Source organism: Mus caroli, chromosome 3 (assembly GCF_900094665.2).
Source record: "Mus caroli chromosome 3, CAROLI_EIJ_v1.1, whole genome shotgun sequence".
NCBI lineage: Eukaryota > Metazoa > Chordata > Mammalia > Rodentia > Muridae > Mus > Mus caroli.
Genome location: NC_034572.1, coordinates 152,503,727 through 152,527,091, shown reverse-complemented (window position 1 = coordinate 152,527,091; position 23,365 = coordinate 152,503,727). Strand labels below are relative to the sequence as shown.

Genomic DNA, 23,365 nt, shown 5'->3' with positions numbered 1-23,365 from the left:
CCAGAAGCTGTCTGCCTCTGTGGTCCTCACTCTAACCTGTAGACTAAGTTCGGCGGAGTCCCGGAGCCAAGATGGCACTCTCTGCAGGGCAGGTCTCTGTCCTCCGGCTGGGAGGGTGCCGGAAGTCTATAAATAACTTTCTATTTACCAGTCTAGTGTGGCTTAAAGATGACTCATAATTACTATCTAATATAAAGAAAGTAGACTTTCTTGATAGCTAAAATCTAAACTCCCACAGAAGGAATGTTCTGGAAAAGTGAACCAATTTATGTGACATTCTCAAGCCATTCAGAATCTGAAAATACCAACTGCAGAGCAGGATGAGAAACAGTGCTTCCAACAGACAAACTGGACTAAGAACTAGACCGCTCATTAGTACTGTCAGAGCACAGACTACACTTGAGGATATCAGGCAATGCTGAGAACCAGGAAGAACAACAGCTATTGATATAGGAAACTGTGTGCTGCCACTCGCTGCACCCATCCCCAACTCAACAAAAGCAATCTTCAGAGCCTGGCTATCTCTTTGGCTAGAATCCACATTGGTTTCAATCACTCCACACAGCCTCAGTGTTTAATAAGAAGAACTGGCCTGTACTCCCAATGGTAAATTTAACAGTAGAAATCTCCTCTTTCACTTTTAATGCTAGCATTAGGAACTAGTACTTTCAGTAATGTTGAAATGATACTGAGATAATCACTAGACTCAAAAGCACAAATGTAAAAACAATGTAGAAATTATTAGCTCCCTCTAGATACAATACTAGTTAACATATTGTGCTCCTTGGAAGACTATTGTATTTGAAAGAATGGGGTCTATCTTATACATGGGCAGGGTAAAATCAGTTTGGCCTTCACCCTATTAATGAGTCCCATTCTATATGGCTCTCTTTACCTCCCCACTTCTTTAAAGAATTTGAAGATTCTGCACACCCAGAGCCTACCCATCCCATGCCCTACTTTTGTCTTGTGCTATTCTGAGAATATTCTTCTTGAACAGCTCTGATCTTGTTTTCAGTTTTTATATGTTCCCCCTCAAATCTTGTATCTAAGAGAAACTAAATAACAATTTGGGTGATCAAGAATGATCAAAAGGCTGTTGTTTACAGAAAGATATTGACACAACTAGAGCTCAGAGTTTGGAGTGCTCTTTGCACAAGCAACGAGGCTCCTCTCTGTGAGTAGAATGATGGATAAGAGACAAAAAGAGGGTGAAAGGGCTTCCTAATCAGTCATATATTGGCATATAAGTCCAAGAATCCAAAATTCAAAACTGGCATGCTGGTTTATTATGAAAGTAAATCTGTTGCAATCAGAAAGTGGAATATAACTGATCAGTTTATTGGTTAGATATGTCACCATGAAATACTTATGAAGTAGGTATGTCTTCAGAGATATTTCTTCCTTAGGTCCTACAAAAAGCAGCAGTAGGCCTACTTAGAGCATATATCTCTGGAGAGAAAAAGTCTAAACAGGCAAAACCCCTGGTCTGGTCCCAGCTTCATCAGTTCTTCTAATCTGCTGAGCATGCTAAAAGGAAAAGCAATAAAAAATTTACATCTATGTCAGTGTACAATTACTCTAATTAAAAATAACCCGAGGCTTATTTAAATGATCTAATTTAATTTTCTATCAATGTAATATATAGACATTGATATATCAGTTTTCATAATAAGTAAACTGAGTCAGATATTAAATAACTTTGCATGAAGCTATGTTAGTTGATATTAATATGAGGAAGATAACAATTCTAAAGTTGCCTTAAAAAGAAATCATCAGAAATGAGAATTGGGTTCAATTTAGAATTGCCAGAAAGGAAGGAAGGTAAATGGAAAGAAGGGAAACTCTTCATCATATGTTACTCATTTCTTTTTTGGCTTTGCTGCAAGAGTAATAGCAATAATTAATTTGCTTCACTATAAGTATTTTTTTGCTATGTGCATCTTAAAACATCATGTTGTATATATTAAATGTACCCAGAAATTTCTAAAGACTATCACTTGATTTGTATCACTTAAAGAAAATCGTCTAATTAGACGGAAAATGCTCAAGCCACAAAATATAACTTCCATATGAATCAGCCCTGGTCCTACTGTGCCTACTACTTTTATTAGATAAAACATTAGAATTAGAAAAAAATCCAGCAGGAAAATTAAGTATGCTTCATGGAAGATCTACTCAACTCTAATCAAAGCTTTCTAATATATTCCCAGCAGGGGCATGGATAGCTAACAATCATCTCTGAAACCCTTTAATCCAAGCATGGGGTCAAAATATGTTGAACCAAAACAATACCTTTTCTGTAAAGAAGTTGAGAATGGCAGTGTGAGCAAAAGTGCAACAAATTGGAAGCCTGGAGACACCAGTTCCTGTGGTTCTGTCTGTCACTGCATATGTAGTAAAGACAGATTGTGTGGAGAATGAGGCTATGTTTTCCTTCAATATTCAATGGTACTAACCCATTTTACCAGACTGTCTTATTTTTTTAAAAAGAGAAAAACCAGAAATTAAGTTCATATTTGCTTTTGTTTTAAGTAAGAGTCTGGTCAGAGTAGAGTACCTTTTTGATAAAATATGCTTAATTTAGCTGCTTGGGTGTTTTGGATTCATGTGGAAGTTGAAGACTCACCGTTGCCATTTACTAGTCATGTGCTTTTGGGCAATTTAAGCAACCTTTTTCCAGAAGAGAGAACATGGACACACATTATTAACATATGATAAGGGAACTGCTGATCTTTTGAGATACTGAGAAAAATACTTATCAATTTTGTTTTAAAATTCAGCAATATGGCTACTAAAAACTTGCTCAAAATCTCAGTGCAGGTCCACTAATAGAGCATGAGACATATCAAGGTTTTTCATGCTGGTCACCATATCATCCTTTCGGTTCTTTTCCTCTTGCCAACAGGTCAAGTTTAAAATGTTACAACTGTTTACTGTACTTATAGCCTATTACATCTTAATTTTACCCATTATCTACTTACTCCCTGTGTAGTTGAGGACAAGGGTACTATTTTTCCTATGTATGAAGAACTCAGAAAGTCCAAGATCTCAAAATACTCCAATGGCTAATGTGTCTGGCTTGTAACCTCAGCATTTTTCTATCTTTCTTTGGTATATGTGAAGTCCAGAAATACAGGATGAGTGTCTGTTCCCGCCTTGACTTCCAGAAAGGTCTGAAAGATGGGGTTATCCTATACACACTCATGAGCAAGCTACAGCTGGGCTCCGTCCCCAAAATCAATCACTCTATGCAGAACTGGCACCAGCTAGAAAAATCTCTCCAACTTCATCAAGGCCATAGTCAGCTATGGCATGAACCCCGTGGACCTGTTCGAAGCCAATGACCTGTTTGAGAGCGGGAATATGACACAGGTGCAAGTGTCTCTGCTTGCAATGACTGGAAAGGCCAAGACCAAGGGGCTGCAAAGTGGTGTGGATATTGGGGTTAAATATTCGGAGAAAAAGGAGAGGAACTTTGATGATGCCACCATGAAGGCCGGCCAGTGCGTCATCGGGCTGCAGATAGGCACCAACAAATGTGCCAGCCAGTCTGGCATGACAGCCTACGGTACCAGGAGACATCTCTATGACCCCAAGAACCACATCCTGCCTCCCATGGATCTCTGCACCATCAGCCTCCAGATGGGCACCAACAAGTGTGCTAGCTAGGTGGGCATGACAACTCCAGGGACCCGGAGGCACATCTATGACACCAAGCTGGGCACCGACAAGTGCGACAACTCTTCCATGTCCCTGCAGATGGGCTACATGCGGGTGCCAACCAGAGCGACAAGGTCTTCGGACTGGAGCGGCACATCTACAACCCCAAGTATTGCCCACAGGGCTCTGCAGCTGATGGGGCTCCTGCGGGTGACGGCCAAGACAAGGCCCCTGAGTACCTGGCCTACTGCCAGGAGGAAGCCGTCTACTGAGCACCCGGCATGCCAGCTCCTCCATTGTATCAGCAGCCCTGTGTGGGTTTTGGGGTTTTCATTGTGTTTTGTGTTTTGAAACTGATCATCTCTTTGTATCTCTCTCTAGCCTGGAACTCACTGCAATCCTCCTGCCTCAGCTTCCCAAGGGCTGGGATGGCAGGTCTGTGCTATCTATGCTCCCTCCTCACCCTCCTTGCCTTGCTTCCCTTCCAGGATTGACCCACCAGGCAGGGAACATGGGTGTACTTGGTGGGACAGCGAGGCTGTGCCTTTTCCAGCGAGCTGTGGGAGAGGCTGGCCCCAATGGGCTCCCTGTTTCTTCATCTCTTTCAGATCAGTTTGTGGTTTGTAAACCCGGGGAAATTGCAGGCAGTTTCAATGAAAGAAAACAAGGTTTTTTTTTTGGGGGGGGGGTGCCCCAAACTGGGCTTTAAAATACTGCAGGCATTCTAAGGGACTAAATTTGCTTTCCCAGAATTCTCAGACTTCACCCTCCTGTGCCCAGTGGGCAAGCCAGATGTGACTCCAACACCTACAGCCCTCCCTCTCTCCTCTAGTGTTTGAAGGTCTCAGTTCTCCCTATGTCCCTGTGCAGGCCCTGATTAGCTGTGCTAGGGTCTCGGCCTCAGAAAGTGCTGCACATGACCCACAGGGGCCCCTGCACTATGAAATTCCCTGTGTGGACCAAAAAACTAATAAAAAATTCTGTTTAAAAAAAAAGAATTATTGGGCTGGAGAGAAGAGATGGCTCAGTGTATAAGAGCACTGATTGCAGAGGTACCGAGTTCACTTCCCAGCAACCACATGGTGGCTCACAACCATCTGTAATGGGATCTGTTGCCTTCCTCTAGTATGTCTGAAGAAAGCAACAGCGTGCTCACATACATAAAATAAAATAATCTTTAAAAAATAAAATAAAGAATTATTATATGGTGTCAAAAGCTTTTATAACTTCACAGAGAAACTTTGATTTGCTTGGGGCCTTACCCAGGGGAGAAAAATACTAAAAAGCTTTCACAATCCTCATGTGTACTTCCACATTCCCAGGCACAAGTGGTTGGTTGGTAACCTGAAACGGAAGCAACTCAAACCAGCCTGCTTCCAGCTTTCAACAGACATAATCTGGGGTTATTTGTGCTAGCATAGCACTCCTTCTCCAATCAAAAACTCCCCGACCTGACTAGTATTTTCCTGCTGCTTTCAATTAAGAAAATAGCAAAACCAACCCTATCTTATATCCATGGAATGTCTGCCAACTGGACTTGGCTAATTACAAATTTGGCCCTGCCTGTGTTATTAAGATGCCCTGAAGGGTTGGGTGAATTGTTATACAAATGAATGAGCATGATTATTTAACAAAACAGCCAACAGTTAGCTCCCTATACATCTCTCTCATCTTTCTCCATTCTGTCAGACATTTGCATTGTGGAGAAGTATTTTAGTTTGTATAATCTGATGCATTATCTCTTGGATGAAATTAAAAGTTTGCAAATGCAATAATCAAGGACAAATATTTTTCTATGTAAAGTCCTTTAAAAAGGTGTCCCCTTTCAGAAAAGATCTATTGCAGTCAAGGCAGCTAATACTTTAAGGCTGCACAACTGGAAACACTATTGGAGTATCGGTTGTTTATAGACTAATGAATCTGAAGTGCCATAGGTTGTGGGGAAAACAACTCACTTCATCAATTTTCATATCTTTCAAACTTACTCCTCTTTTCAACTCATATTCTCCTAGTTGAGATAATTTTTCATATTTCAGCGAGAAAGGTAGTTTCTAAAATATGTTGAGAGGCTGCAGCAGGCAGATCTCTGTGAATTTGAGACCAGCATGGTCTTTATAGCAAGTTCTAGGCCAGCTGGAACTATATGAGACATTGTCTGGAAACGAAACAAAATATACTTGTCGATCTTTATATTGTCTTTAGTCTAAAATGGAAACTCTATAAGTGGTATAGTAAGCTATCATCTGGCTCCTCTTTAGGATCCCAGGTCCGTATCCTATGGTCCCTTCTCTTATTCCACCCAGGCTATCCCTTCCTCTCCAACCTTGGCAAATAAAAGGAGGTCAACTCTGGAGACAGATGAGAAGAGAAATAAGGTCATGAGAAATAAAGAAGTTAATGCATGCCAAGTACTTGACAGAAGCCTAGAATATGTAGGCTGCTATTTCAATGCTGTCATTTGAGCATACTGCACTCATCTCACTAGCACACCCATTTTTTTTTTTTAGAAAGAAACAGTTAACTGCAAAGTACTGCAGACAGGGTTTAACATGTCTGTTTATATAAAACTAATGCCTTCTTAACTTCAGGTATTTCATCTTATTCACCCATGTTTTCTTAGCCATTCACAGCTAAGCACAGTCTCCTATGTGTTGTTCCCATAAAGTATCTGTTGACCCAGAACTGTATGCTTTATCCCACTTAACTATCTGTATATGTAACTCTTTTGTACATATACTAGAAGCTCCTGAATGTCAGAGTCTACCTCAGTCCTGCTAACAGTTATAGTACCATGTCTTTTTTTTTAAAAAAGATTTATTTATTATTATATGTAAGTACACTGTAGCTGTCTTCAGACACTCCAGAAGAGGGTGTCAGATCTCATTATGGATGGTTGTGAGCCACCATGTGGTTGCTAGAATTTGAACTCAGGACCTTTGGAAGAGCAGTCAGTACTCTTACTCACTGAGCCATCTTACCAGCACTGTACCATGTCTTAACATAGAGATATTCAGTAAATATTTACCAAATTAATAAATGGCACCTTCCATCAAATATTCCTTTATAAATTTTATTTATTATTGTATGTATATAATGCAAAAGAGTGCAAATGCAGTAGTAGAAACCAGATGACAACTTTGTGAAGTCAGTTCTCTCTTTCCATCCTCAAGTGAATTCTTGGGACTGAAATCAGATTCTCAGTCCTGTGTAACAAGTGTTTTAATCCATTGAGATATTTTGCCAAGCCTTCACCCAATATCCCTGTCACTCTATCACATCCTATACACCGACTGTGTAGGTTGCTCTGTTTTAGTGACATTGCATTCTTCCCTGCCTATTGCTTACTTTCCTGTCCCAAATCCTACCTCTATATACATTTATGCATTCATTAACATACAGCAAACATGTGTATGCTTTAAAAAAGGATGTCCCTTTAATTTGGCCCATAATTCTGGTGATGCCTTGAATTAGAATGATATCATAGACTTAGATGTTTGACTACTTGGAGGCAGTTAGTGGAGCTATTTGGGTAGATTTAGGAGGTATAGCTTCTCTGCAGGAAGTATGTCACTGGGCACAAGCTTTGAGGTTTAAAAGCCACATACCAGTCACAGTTTTCTCTTTCTACTTCATACTTATGGTTCAAGATGTAAGCTTTCAGCTCCTGCTTCAGCTGTCATGACTGCTTGTTGCTGTCATGCTTCCCTGCTATGATAGACTCTGATCTCTATGGAATTGTAAGTAAAAAAAAAACCCTCTTCTATAAGTTATCTTTGTCTGTTTTTTGTTTGTTTATTTGTTTTTTTAATCACAGCTCTAAAATAAATAATGAATCTAGTTCCCAGCTACACACCAAAACACAGTATACCTGTTTTCTGTGCTAGGAAGAAAGGGTGGCTTTAAAGAAAGTTATTATTTTCCCCTCTCTTTTCTGAATAATATTATGGGGATAATGTATTGATGTTCTGCTAGAAAGTGCCAGTGGGGTTAAAGGAAAAATGTAATTACAGAAGCTACAAACCAACAACTTCTTTGACCTAATGCTGCTTTAAGGTTTTATGTTTAAAACAATAATGGTCTTTATCATGGCTCCCAGCCTCAGGAGTAAGACAATAAATGATACTACTTCTAAGAGATTTCGGAGGGAGTTGGAGAGATGGTTCAGCGGTTAAGAGCACTGATTGCTCTTCCAAAGGTCCCGAGTTCAAGTTCCAGCAACCACATGGTTACTCACAACCATCTATACTGGAATTGATGCCCTCCTTTGGTACTCATATACATACAATAAATAAATCTTTAAAAAAAAGAAGAGAAAACAGAGATTTCAGAGAAGAAAAAATGTGCAGTATTCTTCTAGGTATAGCAAGGCCTGACAATCTATTCAACCTGGCTTGTTAAATCCATGACGAGACAAAAACCACAACAGTTTACAAAATTGCCACTGAGATAGGATTAATATTCCTCTGAAACTTGAATGCTAGATGTACTATCCCAAAGGACTTCTTTTACTCAACCAAATATTTCTAAGCATCTACTGGTTTCCATGAACAGTACTGGGGATAAAAATGCATAAGGCAAAATCATTGCCCTCAAATTAATCACAGTAAGTTTAGAAAATTGGGCACTGCAGTAAAAGCAAACCTATGTATATAGGTAACTAACTCAAAGTGTTTAAGAGCCCTGGGTTAAACAATAGAACACAGAAGGTGTGACTTCCAGAATCAGCTCATCCAAAGTGATATCTACCTACTAACTACAGTATACTAGTTCAAGATACAATGGGGTAGAAGCAACCACAGATTAAAGAAGCTGTACATCTAAAAATCCATAGAAGCCCTAAAAAAGACTGAATAATTAGAGAAAGAAATTAATTCGATATGAAGGAAATACAAGAGTGACTATAAGGAATACAGGGCTAAGCAGCATGAAGAGTCTGATGACTAAGGGTTCAAGTTTTACTAAATTCCATGGTATTCCACTTATTGAAGCACTTCTAGCAGCTATGTACAGAGAAGACTTCTGGTTAGAAAGCTAAATAGAGAAAATCACAGCCCATTGTATTTCACAGCTCCCAGTTTGTTTAATGTGATTGGACGACACAGAAAACATCTAAAGAAAAACAATTTGTAAGGAATTTGAACTCAATTACAGTATTTTTTTTCATAACAAAGCCAGGGAAAACAGAACAATCCAAGCTGGCAAATGTTAAAAACATTGGAAAACAAATGTGATCACACTTATTCTTATTTGACCATAATCAACATTCATGCAGAGAGAAAACACACCTGACAAAGAGGGATTGGAAAGACAGTGGCTGCCCTTTGCTTTCTCCCCAGGATAACTCACAATAGCTGATTTGGTGCTTGTAAAAGTCAGTCTCTCTCTCTCTCTCTCTCTCTCTCTCTCTCTCTCTCTCTCTCTCTCTGCAATTAGAGAGGAGAGCTTTATTCACACTGAATCTAAAAATAGACAATGGCAGTGTTCACAGACTGACAGCTGCATTCTCATACTGTAACCAGGAAAGGAAAGAGATGGCTAATTTAACTCAACAACTTCCAAAACAAACAGTGCAAAAAGAGCCCAGGATAAAGAAAAAACACGAAGGTCAGCTGTTCAAAGGCTGAAAGAACAGCAGGGTAGCTCTCTAGCAATTCATTAGGCTTTCCAAAATTCCTATGTGACCAACAAAGTATTTTATCAGATCTGTCCACAGAACTTCAGGATAAAGTTCTAGCAGATGCTCTTGCTATAGGGATCCAGGAAACACCAGTCAGAAGGGTTGGAGATTTTCCTTCTGATTTTCTGGTCTATTACCTGAACAGTCAAGACTAAAGAGCTACTTGAGGTTTTTTTCTATAAGTTCAGGACAACAACCCCCGACCCCCAACACACCAACAACTATAACTAAATTTCACATTATATTTTAACTAGCTTGAAACATTAAAAAAAGAAACAAAACAAACAAACAAACAAACTAGGTCATTATAAAGGAGAGAGAGAAACCAGGTGTCTAGAAAGATAGAATCAGTTCTTTCTCTCCCATCAGTCATAAAATGTGTTTAGTTTTCATCCTCAGGCACCCTGCCCAGGGAGGGGATTATGGCTCAGCTTCAAAAGAAACAAGGGGATGCCTGTGGGCGGGGAGCAGCCTCTCCATAGCTCTCCCACAGATCTGTTCTGGCTCTCAGAGCCCCTGCTAGCCAGCTAAATGTCAGCTTACTGCACCCCAGCATTCTCTTGCCACACTGTCTCCATTGCCCCGGTGACTAAGCTGTTTCAACAGCTGTGTTATTGCTGGAGCCAAGCCAGTTTTACTCACACAGAGTATTTGCTTTGTACTGTGAATGTGGAAAATTATTGCACTAAGGATTCAGAGTTCTCTTTGCAGATAAGGCCAGCCCCGCTTGATTACCCAGCCACACATTCCCTAAGCTGAACTCTGATGGCAACAGGAGAATATTCTGCTGCTACCCAGGTTTCCTGGAGATGGACAGATTAATAACATTCCAAAGAAAGTGGAGGAGACATGTGCCTGTTTGAGTGAGAGAAAAGAACAAAACATAAATGTGACTATTGGTGGAGCCCCAAAGATGTCAGTTACTACTCTCTAATTAAAAGCTACCAAGAATGATAAGTAGATCTGCCCTTCTGCTCTGCAATCCAGGAATGGTTCTTTCTTGCCTTCTTGCCTTGCAGGTGATTTCAGCACCCCTCTGTCTGTGTGGGTGTTTGCTATGTGCAGACTCCATACTTCTCTGAACCATGTGGAACAGAGTCCTCCTGAGCACTCCTTCTAGAATGCTGTGATTCTCTCCCTTTCCATTGTTCACAATCAGTTGTGTTCACATGACTTCTGAAGGAAGTGAGTTCAGTGACTTGTTCATCTTCTTGACCACTTCACATACTCAGCTTCTTGCTCACTCCTGAGCAAGGGAGGTAAATGCTGTGTTACTGTTTTAGATCAACCTTAACTCCCTTATGCAGAGGGTAGTAAGAAAAAGAGAAGGTATTTCCTATAGGTAGAACTAATTTCTGTTTCTAGTATATACTGATTCTTCTTCATTGGTCTTATTACTCAACCCTCCTTCCTTAAGTTCTTATAAATGACAGTAAGGCACAATTTCTGATATTGAATTGAAGAGATCTCAGAAACATGTTTTCTTATAAGGGTTGTATATTGTTTGAAAAGAAAGGAAACAATGATTCTTTCAAACTTACTCTTTTAGTTCTTACTGCATATTTAAACATATTCATACATACAGAGACCAAACAGAATAATTCATTTATAATCTCAAAATGAAGAAAATGAGGCCTGTTATGGTGGAAAGGGCACACAATCTAAGTCCAAATTTGCCAGGTTCCAAAGCACAAGCTATTTCTTATTGTCACTGAGTAGCACATTAGGAAAACTAGAAAAACTGTTCATTGCTTTAGGAAAGCCTCTATCCACAGTTCAACTCCAGTTAAGTCACTTTACATATGGTATTTTTTCAATAAATTTTGACTTTGGATCATATGATTACTGAAGTACTTTCTTGTTCTAAGATTTCATGAAGACAGAAATCTAAAACATTATCAGCTTTCTAATTTCCTTCTATACTTAAGGAGCTGGGACAAAACCAAATAACTGTAAAGCCATTCCAATTCTCAGGGCACTTACAATTGGAAAGGAATGATAAGGGATACAAACTGGAATCTGGTTAATACAAGTAATAGTTAATAAATACCAAACACCAGAGTTTCAGATACTTGAAAACAAACAACAAACAAACAAAATACATTAAAATACATTGTTAAGATAATAAAAGGAAAAACCTGGATTTTATACAGTCCTCATACTGTATTTGTGCAGCTGGCAACAAACAGAGAGGAAACAAAGTTCCTAAAAGAACTTTTATGCCATTCATTAGAAGGGATCTCATCTGATCCACAGATAGGACTTGGAAGGGAAAACAGACCAGAACATGTTTGTCTTTCCAACTCACCTATTCTTAATCCCCTTGGATGGGGTTACAGATGAGAGCAGGCAGACAGGGGTAAAATAATATGGCTGGAGGCTCCTGACCTCAGACTCTTAACACAGAGGAACCCAAGAGGCAGCATTTAATTGTGGAAAAAACAGCCTGTCTCTCCTCTTATCTTTATCTTCTGTGACTAAAACCCACAATTACTGGTATCCTTTGGAATCCAAGTCACTCAGCCAGGCTATGTCTGTAGTTGAAAAGCAAAGGGAGTAGGATTTCCTTGCCTCTAAAGCCAGCCCAGTGTGAACCTAGCCTAGCTCAGCTTGGTGACTTCTCCCATTAGAAACTTCATAGGTAGCTTCTTGTTAGGAGTGCCACCAAATAAGAGATCCAGACAGAAAAGAAGAAATGCAATCTCCAGCTACTATCTAATTAAAGGACAATCTAGTCTCTAATTTTGAATCTACATTTTAGTTCCACGTTACATATGTAATTTTCAAGTTTTTTCATAATGACTTAACTCCTAATTTCTTTGTCAAATAGGTCATATTGGTAACACACTGAAGGGTCATGCCATCTTTCAGGAGTTTATCTTTTACCTCCAATATTTTTTTAAATGTTTATTATTCTTGGAGAATCCTGGTGCTTGAAGTGATTCAAGTCAAAGCTGACAGCCTCATTCCGTATGAAAAGGGTTAATAAGTCAATGCTCTTTTCTCTTTGTAGGTCACCATTATGTTCTTCATTTCAGCAATCACTTTTCCTGGAATCAGATTCTTGGGGTAAGTTCGTGTATAGTTCATGTTGGTGTGGCAGCAGTAGAGGTAATGCAGCTTGGCCAGACATTCCTCTGTGAAGTCAATCATCCAGAGATAGGCCTAGATGAGAACTGCAGGTCTGAAGTACTTACTTGTCTTTGTTCCACTAGTAGTTGGGGCAGCTAGTGCTGCAGCAGGCAGATAGGATGTATTCATACAATGCACTCAGCTTCTTCTGGTCCTCAATGGACTGCAGATATGGTTGCTTTGCTGTCCTGGGACTCTTTCCTTCTCCTGTCCTTGTCATTGTCCTTCCTTCCTCTCTCTCTTCTCCCTCCTCCTCATCTTCTGGTAAGTCTCAATCCTGCACTGCATGCCATAGTGTTGCCTCCATTGATGTTTATGGCAGAAGAGCCACAGATCCCTTCTCTACATGACCTTCAGAAGGTCAGTATAGAATCAATTTCATTCTATAATTTTGATTATAGCATTCAACACTTGGTCCACACTTATTCAGACCAACCTCATAAGTCTGCATTTGAGTTTTATTTCATCTTCTATTACACAATGTATTTTGATTATAACCCCCAAAGCCTCCTATATCCACCTTGTACCTTCAACTCTACAACCACTCAATTTTGAGTTTTCACCCTCCTCCCATACCTTGAGTTCAGCTTATGTTGCCCAACTACTTTTGTGATAGGGTGAGCCTTATAGTATGGTCTACCTACCTGGGATCACATCATTAAAGAAAGATGACTTCTTCCTTCCTCCCCACTCCCTCCCTCTTCCCTTTCTCCCCCAAACCTCTATCAGCACATATCAAATGTCAATAACTTTTCAATTAGTCATGGAATTTTGTGCATGAGTTTGCATAATTCTTTTTTTTTTTCCTTTTCTTAAAGCTTTTACTTGGAGACATCATGGAAAACTTAGAGGTACAACATGGAGAAGACATGATCACAGAATGGAAACAGCACAGAAGCATCAGTGCCTGCAGCTAATACTGGAGCAGTTTGACATGACACAGGATCTCAAGGAATGGACTTAGTATTCCTCTCCTTCTTCCTCCCCCTCACCTTCCACAGAATCCACACCAACCTCCTCATAATCCTTCTCTAGGGCAGCCATGTCCTCACGGGCCTCAGAGAACTCACCCTCTTCCATGCCCTCACCCACATACCAGTGCACAAAGGCACGCTTGGCATACATCAGATCAAACTTGTGATCTAGGCGAGCCCAGGCCTCAGCAATGGCTGTGGTGTTGCTCAGCATGCACACAGCTCTCTGCACCTTGGCCAGGTCACCACCGGGTACCACAGTGGGAGGCTGGTAGTTAATGCCAACCTTGAAGCCAGTGGGGCACCAGTCTACAAACTGGATGCTGCGCTTGGTCTTGATGGTGGCAATGGCAGCATTGACATCTTTGGGAACCACATCACCACGGTACAGCAGGCAGCAAGCCATGTATTTACCATGGCGAGGGTCACATTTCACCATCTGGTTGGCTGGCTCAAAGCAGGCATTGGTGATCTCTGCTACAGAAAGCTGCTCGTGGTAGGCTTTCTCAGCAGAGATGACAGGGGCATAAGTGGCCAGAGGGAAGTGGATGCGAGGGTAGGGTACCAGGTTGGTCTGGAATTCTGTCAGATCAACATTCAGGGCCCCATCAAATCTGAGGGAAGCAGTGATGGAAGACACAATCTGGCTAATAAGGCGGTTAAGGTTGGTGTAGGTNGGGCGCTCAATGTCGAGGTTTCTACGACAGATGTCATAGATAGCCTCATTGTCTACCATGAAGGCACAATCAGAGTGCTCCAGGGTGGTGTGGGTGGTGAGGATGGAATTGTAGGGCTCAACCACAGCAGTGGAAACCTGGGGGGCTGGGTAAATGGAGAACTCCAGCTTGGACTTCTTTCCGTAATCCACAGAGAGCCGCTCCATCAGCAGGGAGGTGAAGCCAGAGCCAGTTCCCCCACCAAAGCTGTGGAAAACCAAGAAGCCCTGGAGACCCGTGCACTGGTCAGCCAGCTTGCGAATCCTGTCCAGGACAAGGTCAATGATTTCCTTGCCAATGGTGTAGTGGCCACGGGCATAGTTATTGGCAGCATCCTCCTTGCCTGTGATGAGCTGCTCAGGGTGGAAGAGCTGGCGGTAGGTGCCAGTGCGAACTTCATCGATGACTGTGGGTTCCAGGTCTACAAACACTGCCCGGGGCACATGCTTGCCAGCTCCTGTCTCACTGAAGAAGGTGTTGAAGGAGTCATCTCCTCCCCCAATGGTCTTGTCACTTGGCATCTGGCCATCAGGCTGGATGCCATGTTCCAGGCAGTAGAGCTCCCAGCAGGCATTGCCGATCTGGACACCAGCCTGGCCAACGTGGATGGAGATGCACTCACGCATGATAGCAACAGGTTAGAAGGCGAGGGTGAGAGATAGAAGCAGACACCGGGTCTCGGTTACCGTTCCCGACAACTAAGAGTCGAGGTAAGTAACGCAATGAGGCCGAGTTTGCATAATTCTTATGTATGCTGTCAAAATAGCTGTGAGTTCATATGTGCAATTGTTGCATTCAGAAAACACTGTTTTCTTGAAGCCATCCCCTACCTCTGGCTTTTACAATATTTCTGCCCCCTCTTTCATAAAGTTCCCTGACCCTTGATGGGAAATGTATGGTATGTACACCTCTTTTAGGACTGAACACTCCATAGTCTTTTATTCACTCCATGTTGGCCTACTAGGGGTCTCTGAATTAATTGTTAACTACTTTAAAAACAAGTTTCTCTGAAGAGAGTTTGGAGATGTAAGGTTTTATAGGAATAGCAATATGTTATTAGGAATCATTATAGCACTTCATGGTAGAAAAATATGGGTCAGTTCTGATTTCTTCACCTGCAAGTCAGGTGACTTTGGGGGAAAATCACTTTAATTCCATAACTTTAGTTTGGAGACTATTAAACCTTGTTCTGTGGTAATAGCTTCACAGAGAAGAGCAGAGGTTTAACCTTGAACGTCAAGCAGTGAACATATATAAGAGATGCCTAAGAAATATTTTTTCCCTCAACATCAATTCCTTTGAGATTTTGCTTTCATCCAGAAATAGTCCCAATGTTAATCCATATCCTGTTCTTCTTGTCTTCTGGTCCTAGAAGTTGTCTCTCATATACATATTCTCCCACTTGAATTACTACTATTTCAAAATACGGGAATGTGCATGTCACTATGTCTACAGTCAAGTAAAATCAATGTGTACTTTTGATACATTCTCCTAAGACTGCTGAAAATTTCCCATGCTTCACAGTTTATGGTGTTCTCCAAAAATTTAGCTGATGACCAACACAGAGTTTGGTACTCAAGGTATACACATACTGAGGTTCCTATCTAGGGTTTTATAAACCTCTGACTACCATGTATAAATTTCAGGGCTGGAGTTGAAATGCAAATACCAAGTGTGTGAATAAGCATAAGCATGCTTACTTCCCAAGATTAAAGCCCTTAACTTAGTTTAGTTATCAGTGTTCTAAGACACAAGAAAGGTCTGTAGCCAGCACACACACTTGGCTGTTGGTGTGTTTCTTGACTTCCAAGTTCTTCCCAGAGATCAAATGTCTCTCAGTTCAAGTTTAAGAAAAATAACAAAATTTTCTGGTTTTGTTTTTGCTTTGTTTTCAAGACAGGACCTTACAATATAGCTCTGGCTGTAGTAGAACTCACTATCTAGATCAAGCTGGCCTTGGACTAACAGAGATCCATCTGTCATCCTCATTAGTGCTAATCGCTTATGTTATTAATCTTAGCCATTCTGACAGGTCTAAGATGGAATCTCAAAGTATTTCTGAATACTTTGAATGAAAGAGAGGAACAGAGAGCTGTAAGTAAGATATTGCCATCAAATCCCTCCCCTCAGAGCTAAGGGGATACTTTGGAAGGGGAGACAGAAAGTTTAAGGATCAATCCATACTGCTGGTGTACATTAAAGAGATTCTGCTCTTACCCAGCTAGCTGCATGTACAGTGGTCAGGTGTCACTGAATTAAAAGTTTCTTTATCTGGTAAATTAAACTAAATTAATTGGATTAATCAGTGACCTGAAAACCAAAGTCACAAATCCTTAGGACAAAAATGCCTATAAGCAAATATGACCTAACTAACATTTGTATTGAATATGAAGTGGCTATATTTTTGAATTTTACTCACAGAGTAGTAGTTCAAAGTCTACAAGATGGTTGTTATTAAATAATTATAATTATAAATAATATAATTATTTGATATATACTTATATATAATAGCATTATAAATCACTCATAGTTGATACCAACCTATATAATATAAAACTGACCACCATGCCAATGGGTAACTTGAAAGAAGTATGAGAGACTAGATATACCAAAGTATAAACATTGCAATCGAAATATTTCTTAACCAAAATACTTCAAACCAAAATTATTTTCTTTCATTTGTATTTTTCAATATTTTAATATTGTAATGAGGTATCTTAGACATAGGAGACAAATATAACACGAAACTTATGTATTATATATATGCATATCCTAAAATTTTACATAAATACTTAGGTATCCTACATTTTGACTATAATTTGTTTCATGTGGTTACATGAGAAATTCTCTACTTATAACATCATGTTTGCATTCAAGAAAGTTTTAGATTTTGTAATATTTAGAATCTTGAACTTTATGAATGATGCTTATCATGTAATTAAAAAAACTTGGAATGTGCCTACTGATTCCACTCACATAAAACAAAGCCAATCTCCCACAAGTACAAACATAATGGCTAATTTCAAAGGAAGTCTTGTCTGTACAAATGTGCTTGACAATTCCCACAATGGAAATAAAATAAAAATATATTCTTCTATCATGAGTCTCACCAACATAGCTGCCTAAATGAGATCTGAACAATGAAACCACCAATGAATACACTACCATAGAAAAGGGAAAGTTCATGGTGTCTCAATGCTAGAAAAAGAACTATTGACAATTAGGAGTGCTGAGACTAGGAGAAATGATCTTCCCCAGGGATGAGCCCTTTAATCGGTTATCCAATACCAAGTGAGTAGCCTGGGATATGTACATACAGGTACCATTATACAGGCTGAGTAGATTGTATTCATGTATTTACTTGGCAATCTTTTATAAATTCAGTAGAATAAAATTTAGAAATGTATTACCAACTTCCAAAACTTCACACAAACTTACCAGCTGCTGTGATTTACTTTATTAGATAACTTTGCTGCTGAAAATAAAACTGATCATAGGTCAGGAATTTTGCAAAACACAAAAGGCAGAATATCAAAATGATCCATTTTTTCCACAACCCGATGAACAGATCCATGCTCTAAAATCCTCTCTATGTATTACACCAAACAATAGCTGCTATGGCAACAAGCTGTTATTCCTAGCAATGCACCACTCTTTCAATTCAATTGTAAATGTCTCAGACATAAATTTATTCATGCAAGCAACAATTCTAGCTACAACTAGAATTAGTGTCGCTCGTTATTGAAATGTTGCTTGAATAACAAATGTGTTGTTTTGGAGTGGAAAAGGGCAAGCACCTTCATCAGCTGTTTGCTATCCCTTTTTGTAGCAGGAGAATGATCTGATCCAAGAAATATTTTCATTCACAGCTCCCTACACACAAAGCTACAGTTTAACAAATGTAAACACTATCACAATCAGGGAACTGATCTACCTAGGAGCTATAGAAGATAATTCAGTTGTGCTAGATTGTTAAAATGGATATTACTCTGCCAATAATGGAATTCAGGGAGAATAACTTTCATTTACAAAGGAAAAGAGAAAATATCTGTGCAGCTCTAGGGCCATGTGACAACTGGCATGTCTTGAGGAATTAGCAGGTTTTCAACAAGAAGCCTTTCATCTATGGAAGAAAGAAAGAATGGTAAAAGAAGTGGAGATGAGACTTGAGGTGTGGCTCAATGGTAGAACATGTGTTCAGTATGCATGAGACCCTAGGGGTCTATTCCCAGCATGAAGAAAAAGAAGAAGGAAGAAGACAAGGAGGGGTGGGGAGGAGGAGGAAGAGAATTAGGAGGAGGAGAAGAACTATGGAAACATTAACATGAGCAAAGATGTTAAGAGAAGCAACCTCTGAATGTATTTATAGAATATGAGAATGAGGATAATAATGCATGCAAGTCAACAATAAGAAGGCTGCAAAAGAAGCTTTGAAACAGAAGGGAGAGAACTCTGAATTGTCAAGCCTTATTTGTTGGTCATTAAAGATGTTTCACACAAAGAAATGATTAAGATTAAATAATAAAATTCATTTGTAAAAACTTAATTCCATTAGACAAGATGGAAAAAAATGGAAAATGAGCTGAGTTTCAGGAATAAGGTACTTCTTTTCTTTTTTCTTTTTAAATAGCTACTACATCCTAAGAATATTACACAAATTTATTCTTCAAAATGACTTAGCTAATTAGATATTTTTATTCAAAGTTTGCACATAAAAAGTGGCTCAGAAGAATTCCTCTCCTGGGCATATACCCAGAAGATGTTCCAACTGGTAAGAAGGACACATGCTCCACTATGTTCATAGCAGCCTTATTTATAATAGCCAGAAGATGGAAAGAACCCAGATTTCCCTAAACAGAGGAATGGCTACAGAAAATGTGGTACATTTACACAATGGAGTACTACTCAGCAATTAAAAACAATGAATTCATGAAATTCTTAGGCAAATGGATACATCTGGAGGAGGTAACCTAATCACAAAAGAACACACATGATATGCACTCACTGATAAGTAGATATTAGCCCAGAAACTTAGAATATCCAAGATACAATTTGCAAAACATATGAAACTCAAGAAGAAGGAAGACCAAAGTGCGACTACTTTGCTCCTTCTTTGAATGGGGAACAAAATACCCATGGGAGGAGTTACAGAGACAAAGTTCAGAGCTGAGACGGAAGGAAGGACCATCCAGAGACTGCCCCACTGGGGATCCGTCCCATATACAATCACCAAACCCAGCCACTATTGCATATGCCTGAAAGATTTTGCTGACAGGACCCTGATATAGCTCTCTCTTGTGAGGCTGTGCCAGTGCCTGGCAAATACAAAAGTGGATGCTCACAGTTATCTATTGGATGGAACACAGGGCCCCTAATGAAGAAGCTAGAGAAAGTACCCAAGGAGCTAAAAGGGTCTTCAACCTTATAGGAGGAACAACAATATGAACTAACTAGTATCCCCCCACCCCCGAGCTCTGTCTCTAGTTGCATATGTAGCAGAGGATGGCCTAGTCAGCCATCAGTGGGAGGAGAGGCCCTTGGTCTTTCGAAGATCACATGCCCTAGTTCAGGGGAATGCCAGGGCCAGGAAGCAGGAGTGGGTGGGTTGGGGAGCAGGGCAGGGGGAGGGTATAGGGAGCTAAGGGGATAGCATTTGAAATGTAAATGAAGAAAATATCTAATAAAAAATGAAAAGTGGCTCAGAAAGGTTCTAAAATTTTTTCAACATTGTAGAAATTTTAAGAAATGGTGCTAGAATGATTCTTCAGGTAAAAGTGCTTGCTGCATATAGTGGTTCAAATGAGAATTGCCAACATAGAGTTAGTGGAACTGTTTGAAAAAGTGTGTCTTTGACTATGAAGTCTGGCTTTGTTTGAGTAGGTGTAGCTTTGTCAGAGGAGGCATATTACTAAGAATGGGCTTTGAGGATTCAAAAGCCCGTTCAAGGCCCAATGTCTTTCTACTGTTGCCTGCAGATCAGAATGAATATGAACTTTCAGTTACTGCCCCAATACCTAATCTTTGTCTGCTTCCCATCATGATGATCATGGACTAACCTTTTAAAACTATAAGCAAACCCTCCAATAAATGTTTTTTAAGACAGGATTTCTCTGTGTAACTCCAGTTCACTCTGTAGACCAGGATGGCCTTGAACTCAAATTTTCCTGCCTTTGTCTCCCAGGTGCTGAGATTAAAGACTTATGCCACTACAGTTAACTTAAAATGCTTTATTAAAAAAAAGGGTTGCCTTAGTCATGGTGTCTCTTCACAGCAATAGAACAGTAACTAAAACATTGCATAAGCCTTATAATGTGAATTCTATCCCCAGAACCCACAGTGAAAGGGGAGAACTGTCTCTTGAAAATTGTTTTCAAATCTCTACACAAGCACCTTTGCATGCACGTACCCACAAGTTTGCATATGTACATATGTACATATATGCACACAAGTAATTAATTAAATTTTTGAAAAGAAATAATAAATTTGGGGATTTAAATCTATCTTAGGGGTACTCTTAAGCATTCTCATAAACATTCTATTATACTACCTTCTCATCTGGATGTAAATATTGAACTCAGGGGACAATAAAATGGAGCAACAGGTAAAGATGCTTGCCACTCAGCACAATGAGCAGAGTTAGAGCCCTGGGAACCATATCATAGAAGAAGAGAACCAAATTCCATAAACTGTCCTGACATCCTTAGGTACACTGTGGTTTGTGTGATACACATACAAAATAAAACAATTTAAATAGAAACATGTTTCAAATGCAATCTTGGTCTTCAGTGATACTACTTTCTAGCAGGGTCCTGAATTTGGGCTGAACTTACAGGTTTGCATCTAGCTAATAGAAGGTATCAGAAGTGATAGAATACCAGAAGTTGGAGTGACTTCTGGCTTATATTCCTCATGTGACTCTTGAATGACTATCCCTAAGAAAGCTAACTGTAGCATTGTAAGGTAACCTGAGATATCCACATGAGGGGCAAGAGATAGCCAACCACACCAGTGAGCCTAGAAGTAGACACCATCCCCAAATGTAACTTCAAAATCTTCAGACTAAAGCCTTGACTTGAAGCCTTGAAAAGACTAAAATAGGGACTCTCTGGTTAAGTTGGGCTTGGCTTCCTGAGACAAAGCAATGGAGAAATAAGAAATGATTGTTTGATTTAAGTTGATAAATTTTGGATGATTTATTATCCAGCCTAGATACTGCCAGTAGGCAGCAATTATTTCAGTTATTACAGAAAAAAATCTTTTCCTTTTTCTAGGTAAGACTTAAAGCTAGGAGGTAGGAATCTATGCAAGAGACATTAGATTACTTCTGAAATGCCACAAGCAGACAGCTGAGATAACAGAACATTGTATCCTTGATCTCTCTGTCCAAACATTGCTAAATCAAGGCATCTACCCACCTCATACTCCTGTAACCCTTCTTTGTTTTTAATTCTCTTTTCCTAAATGTATTGGAATTCTAGTACTATAACCCAATTTTTTTTTTTTTAGACCAGGCTGGCCTCGAACTCAGAAATCCGCCTGCCTCTGCCTCCACCACCATGCCCAGCTCAACCCAAATTTTAAATTTTTAAGGTGGAAAATGGTTTAACTCATCTCCTACCAAACTCTCTCTATACCAAAGCTCCTATGTCACATTGTATATTCTACTTAAACACACAGTCATTCTCATTTGTAGATTTAGATCTGCTTTGTAGACACCCTCTCCTCTATCCCCTTATAGGAATCAAGTCTTGTGCAAACTACATTCTTGGTATTCAGTACTTAATGTAAGGCTATGACAGTAAAATTTGAATTAATTAGTTAATGAATGTATTGTTCAACCAATGAATGAGTGAGGAAGTTAACAGTGAAGAGACTAGCTAGATACATTGGAAACTCCTCTGAATGTTATAGGTAAGAGTTAAGGTTAGTGCTAGTCTCTAGGATGTTTTGCTTACTTCAATACTTACCTCCAACTTTTAACCAGGCCTTTTTTTCTTTGATATTCATCTAAAGTTTCTGTCACTCTCATCTACAAAACTCACATTCACAGTTTGTCTGCTCAGTCTAAGAAAAGCTTTCCTTGGTGCTGTCATAGCCTCCTATGCATACCTTGGTCACAGCATCCAATACTACATCATACTATCAAACTGTCATAGTGAGTTACATATTTGTCTTTTCTACCTAATTAAAAATCCCTTAAAGAAAGGTTGTTTTTGTGTGTATTTACACATGCAGCTAAAGTACAGCATTTGGCCACTATAGGCACTCAAATTTGAAGTCAAGGGTAAGAGACTGAGTGCATGAGGAAAAGAAAATGTTGCCTCCTAAAAAAATAATCTTAGTGGCCTAGTCGGCCATCACTGGGAAGAAAGGCCCCTTGGTATTGCAAACTTTATATGCCCCAGTACAGGGGAATGCCAGGGCCAAAAAGCGGGAGTGGGTAGGTAGGGGAGCAGGGTAGAGGGAAGCATTTGAAATGTATATAAAGAAAATATCTAATAATAAATAAATAAAAAAGAAAAAAATCTTAGACTAATCTATTTGCTCATTTAAAATAAAATGTCAAGATCCAGGATGCTCCAATTCTTATACAGAGTATAATTAATATAATTAATTATCAGATTTATTATTAAAACAAAATTTTAAGCTTAAAAAGGTGCTTTAGTACATTTTCAGGCACCAGACAAAGCTGTCTCCAATATACTTACTTCTTTTCCTCACATTTCTGGTCCTGTTTCAGAAAAGCAAAACAACAACAAAACAAAACAAAACAAACAAAAAATCCTTCAATCAAAAATTCTTAATACTATCCCTAGATGCAACCAAATAAGTTTGAAAAATAAATAAATTAAATTAAAAACAAAATGTTTTAGTAGGATTATGAATACTCCTGGGCTAGCAGCCCCACTAGAATAAGTGTCTTTTTCTAAATCCATAGTCTCACTCCATAGAAGTAGTGAAATCCAATTAAACACAAAGGGCCTTCCTCTACTGAGGTAAGCTCCTTTTTAGTACTAGAAGGGGAAGATGTTTAGTAGCTAGGGCACCTTTTAGGTTTGGACTGAAACCTTTGCAGTCTTGGGTCTGACTGTGGACAGGATCCAAGTGATATATATATCAATGTGTGTGTGTGTGTGTGTGTGATATTTGCCTCAAGGAATTTGGAAAGATTAAATGGGTTGATTCAGATGAAGGGCTCAGAA

General features: G+C 39.5%; 2 protein-coding genes and 2 pseudogenes across 4 annotated transcripts in view; 1 reads left to right on the top strand and 3 right to left on the bottom strand.

Annotated features, from left to right (window-relative positions):
• The window catches only part of Wls (Wnt ligand secretion mediator), a 100,872-nt gene that overhangs the window by 41,244 nt on the left and 36,263 nt on the right, over positions 1-23,365 (bottom strand). The gene's annotated exons all lie outside the window — the stretch shown is intronic.
• LOC110291382 lies at positions 3,168-3,964 on the top strand (annotated as a pseudogene).
• LOC110290983 lies at positions 11,484-13,073 on the bottom strand (annotated as a pseudogene).
• On the bottom strand, positions 13,267-14,901 carry LOC110291381 (tubulin alpha-1B chain). The gene has a single exon (XM_021158506.2). The coding sequence runs from the start codon at positions 14,786-14,788 to the stop codon at positions 13,433-13,435; it is 1,356 nt and encodes a 451-aa protein (XP_021014165.1). The 5' UTR covers positions 14,789-14,901; the 3' UTR covers positions 13,267-13,432.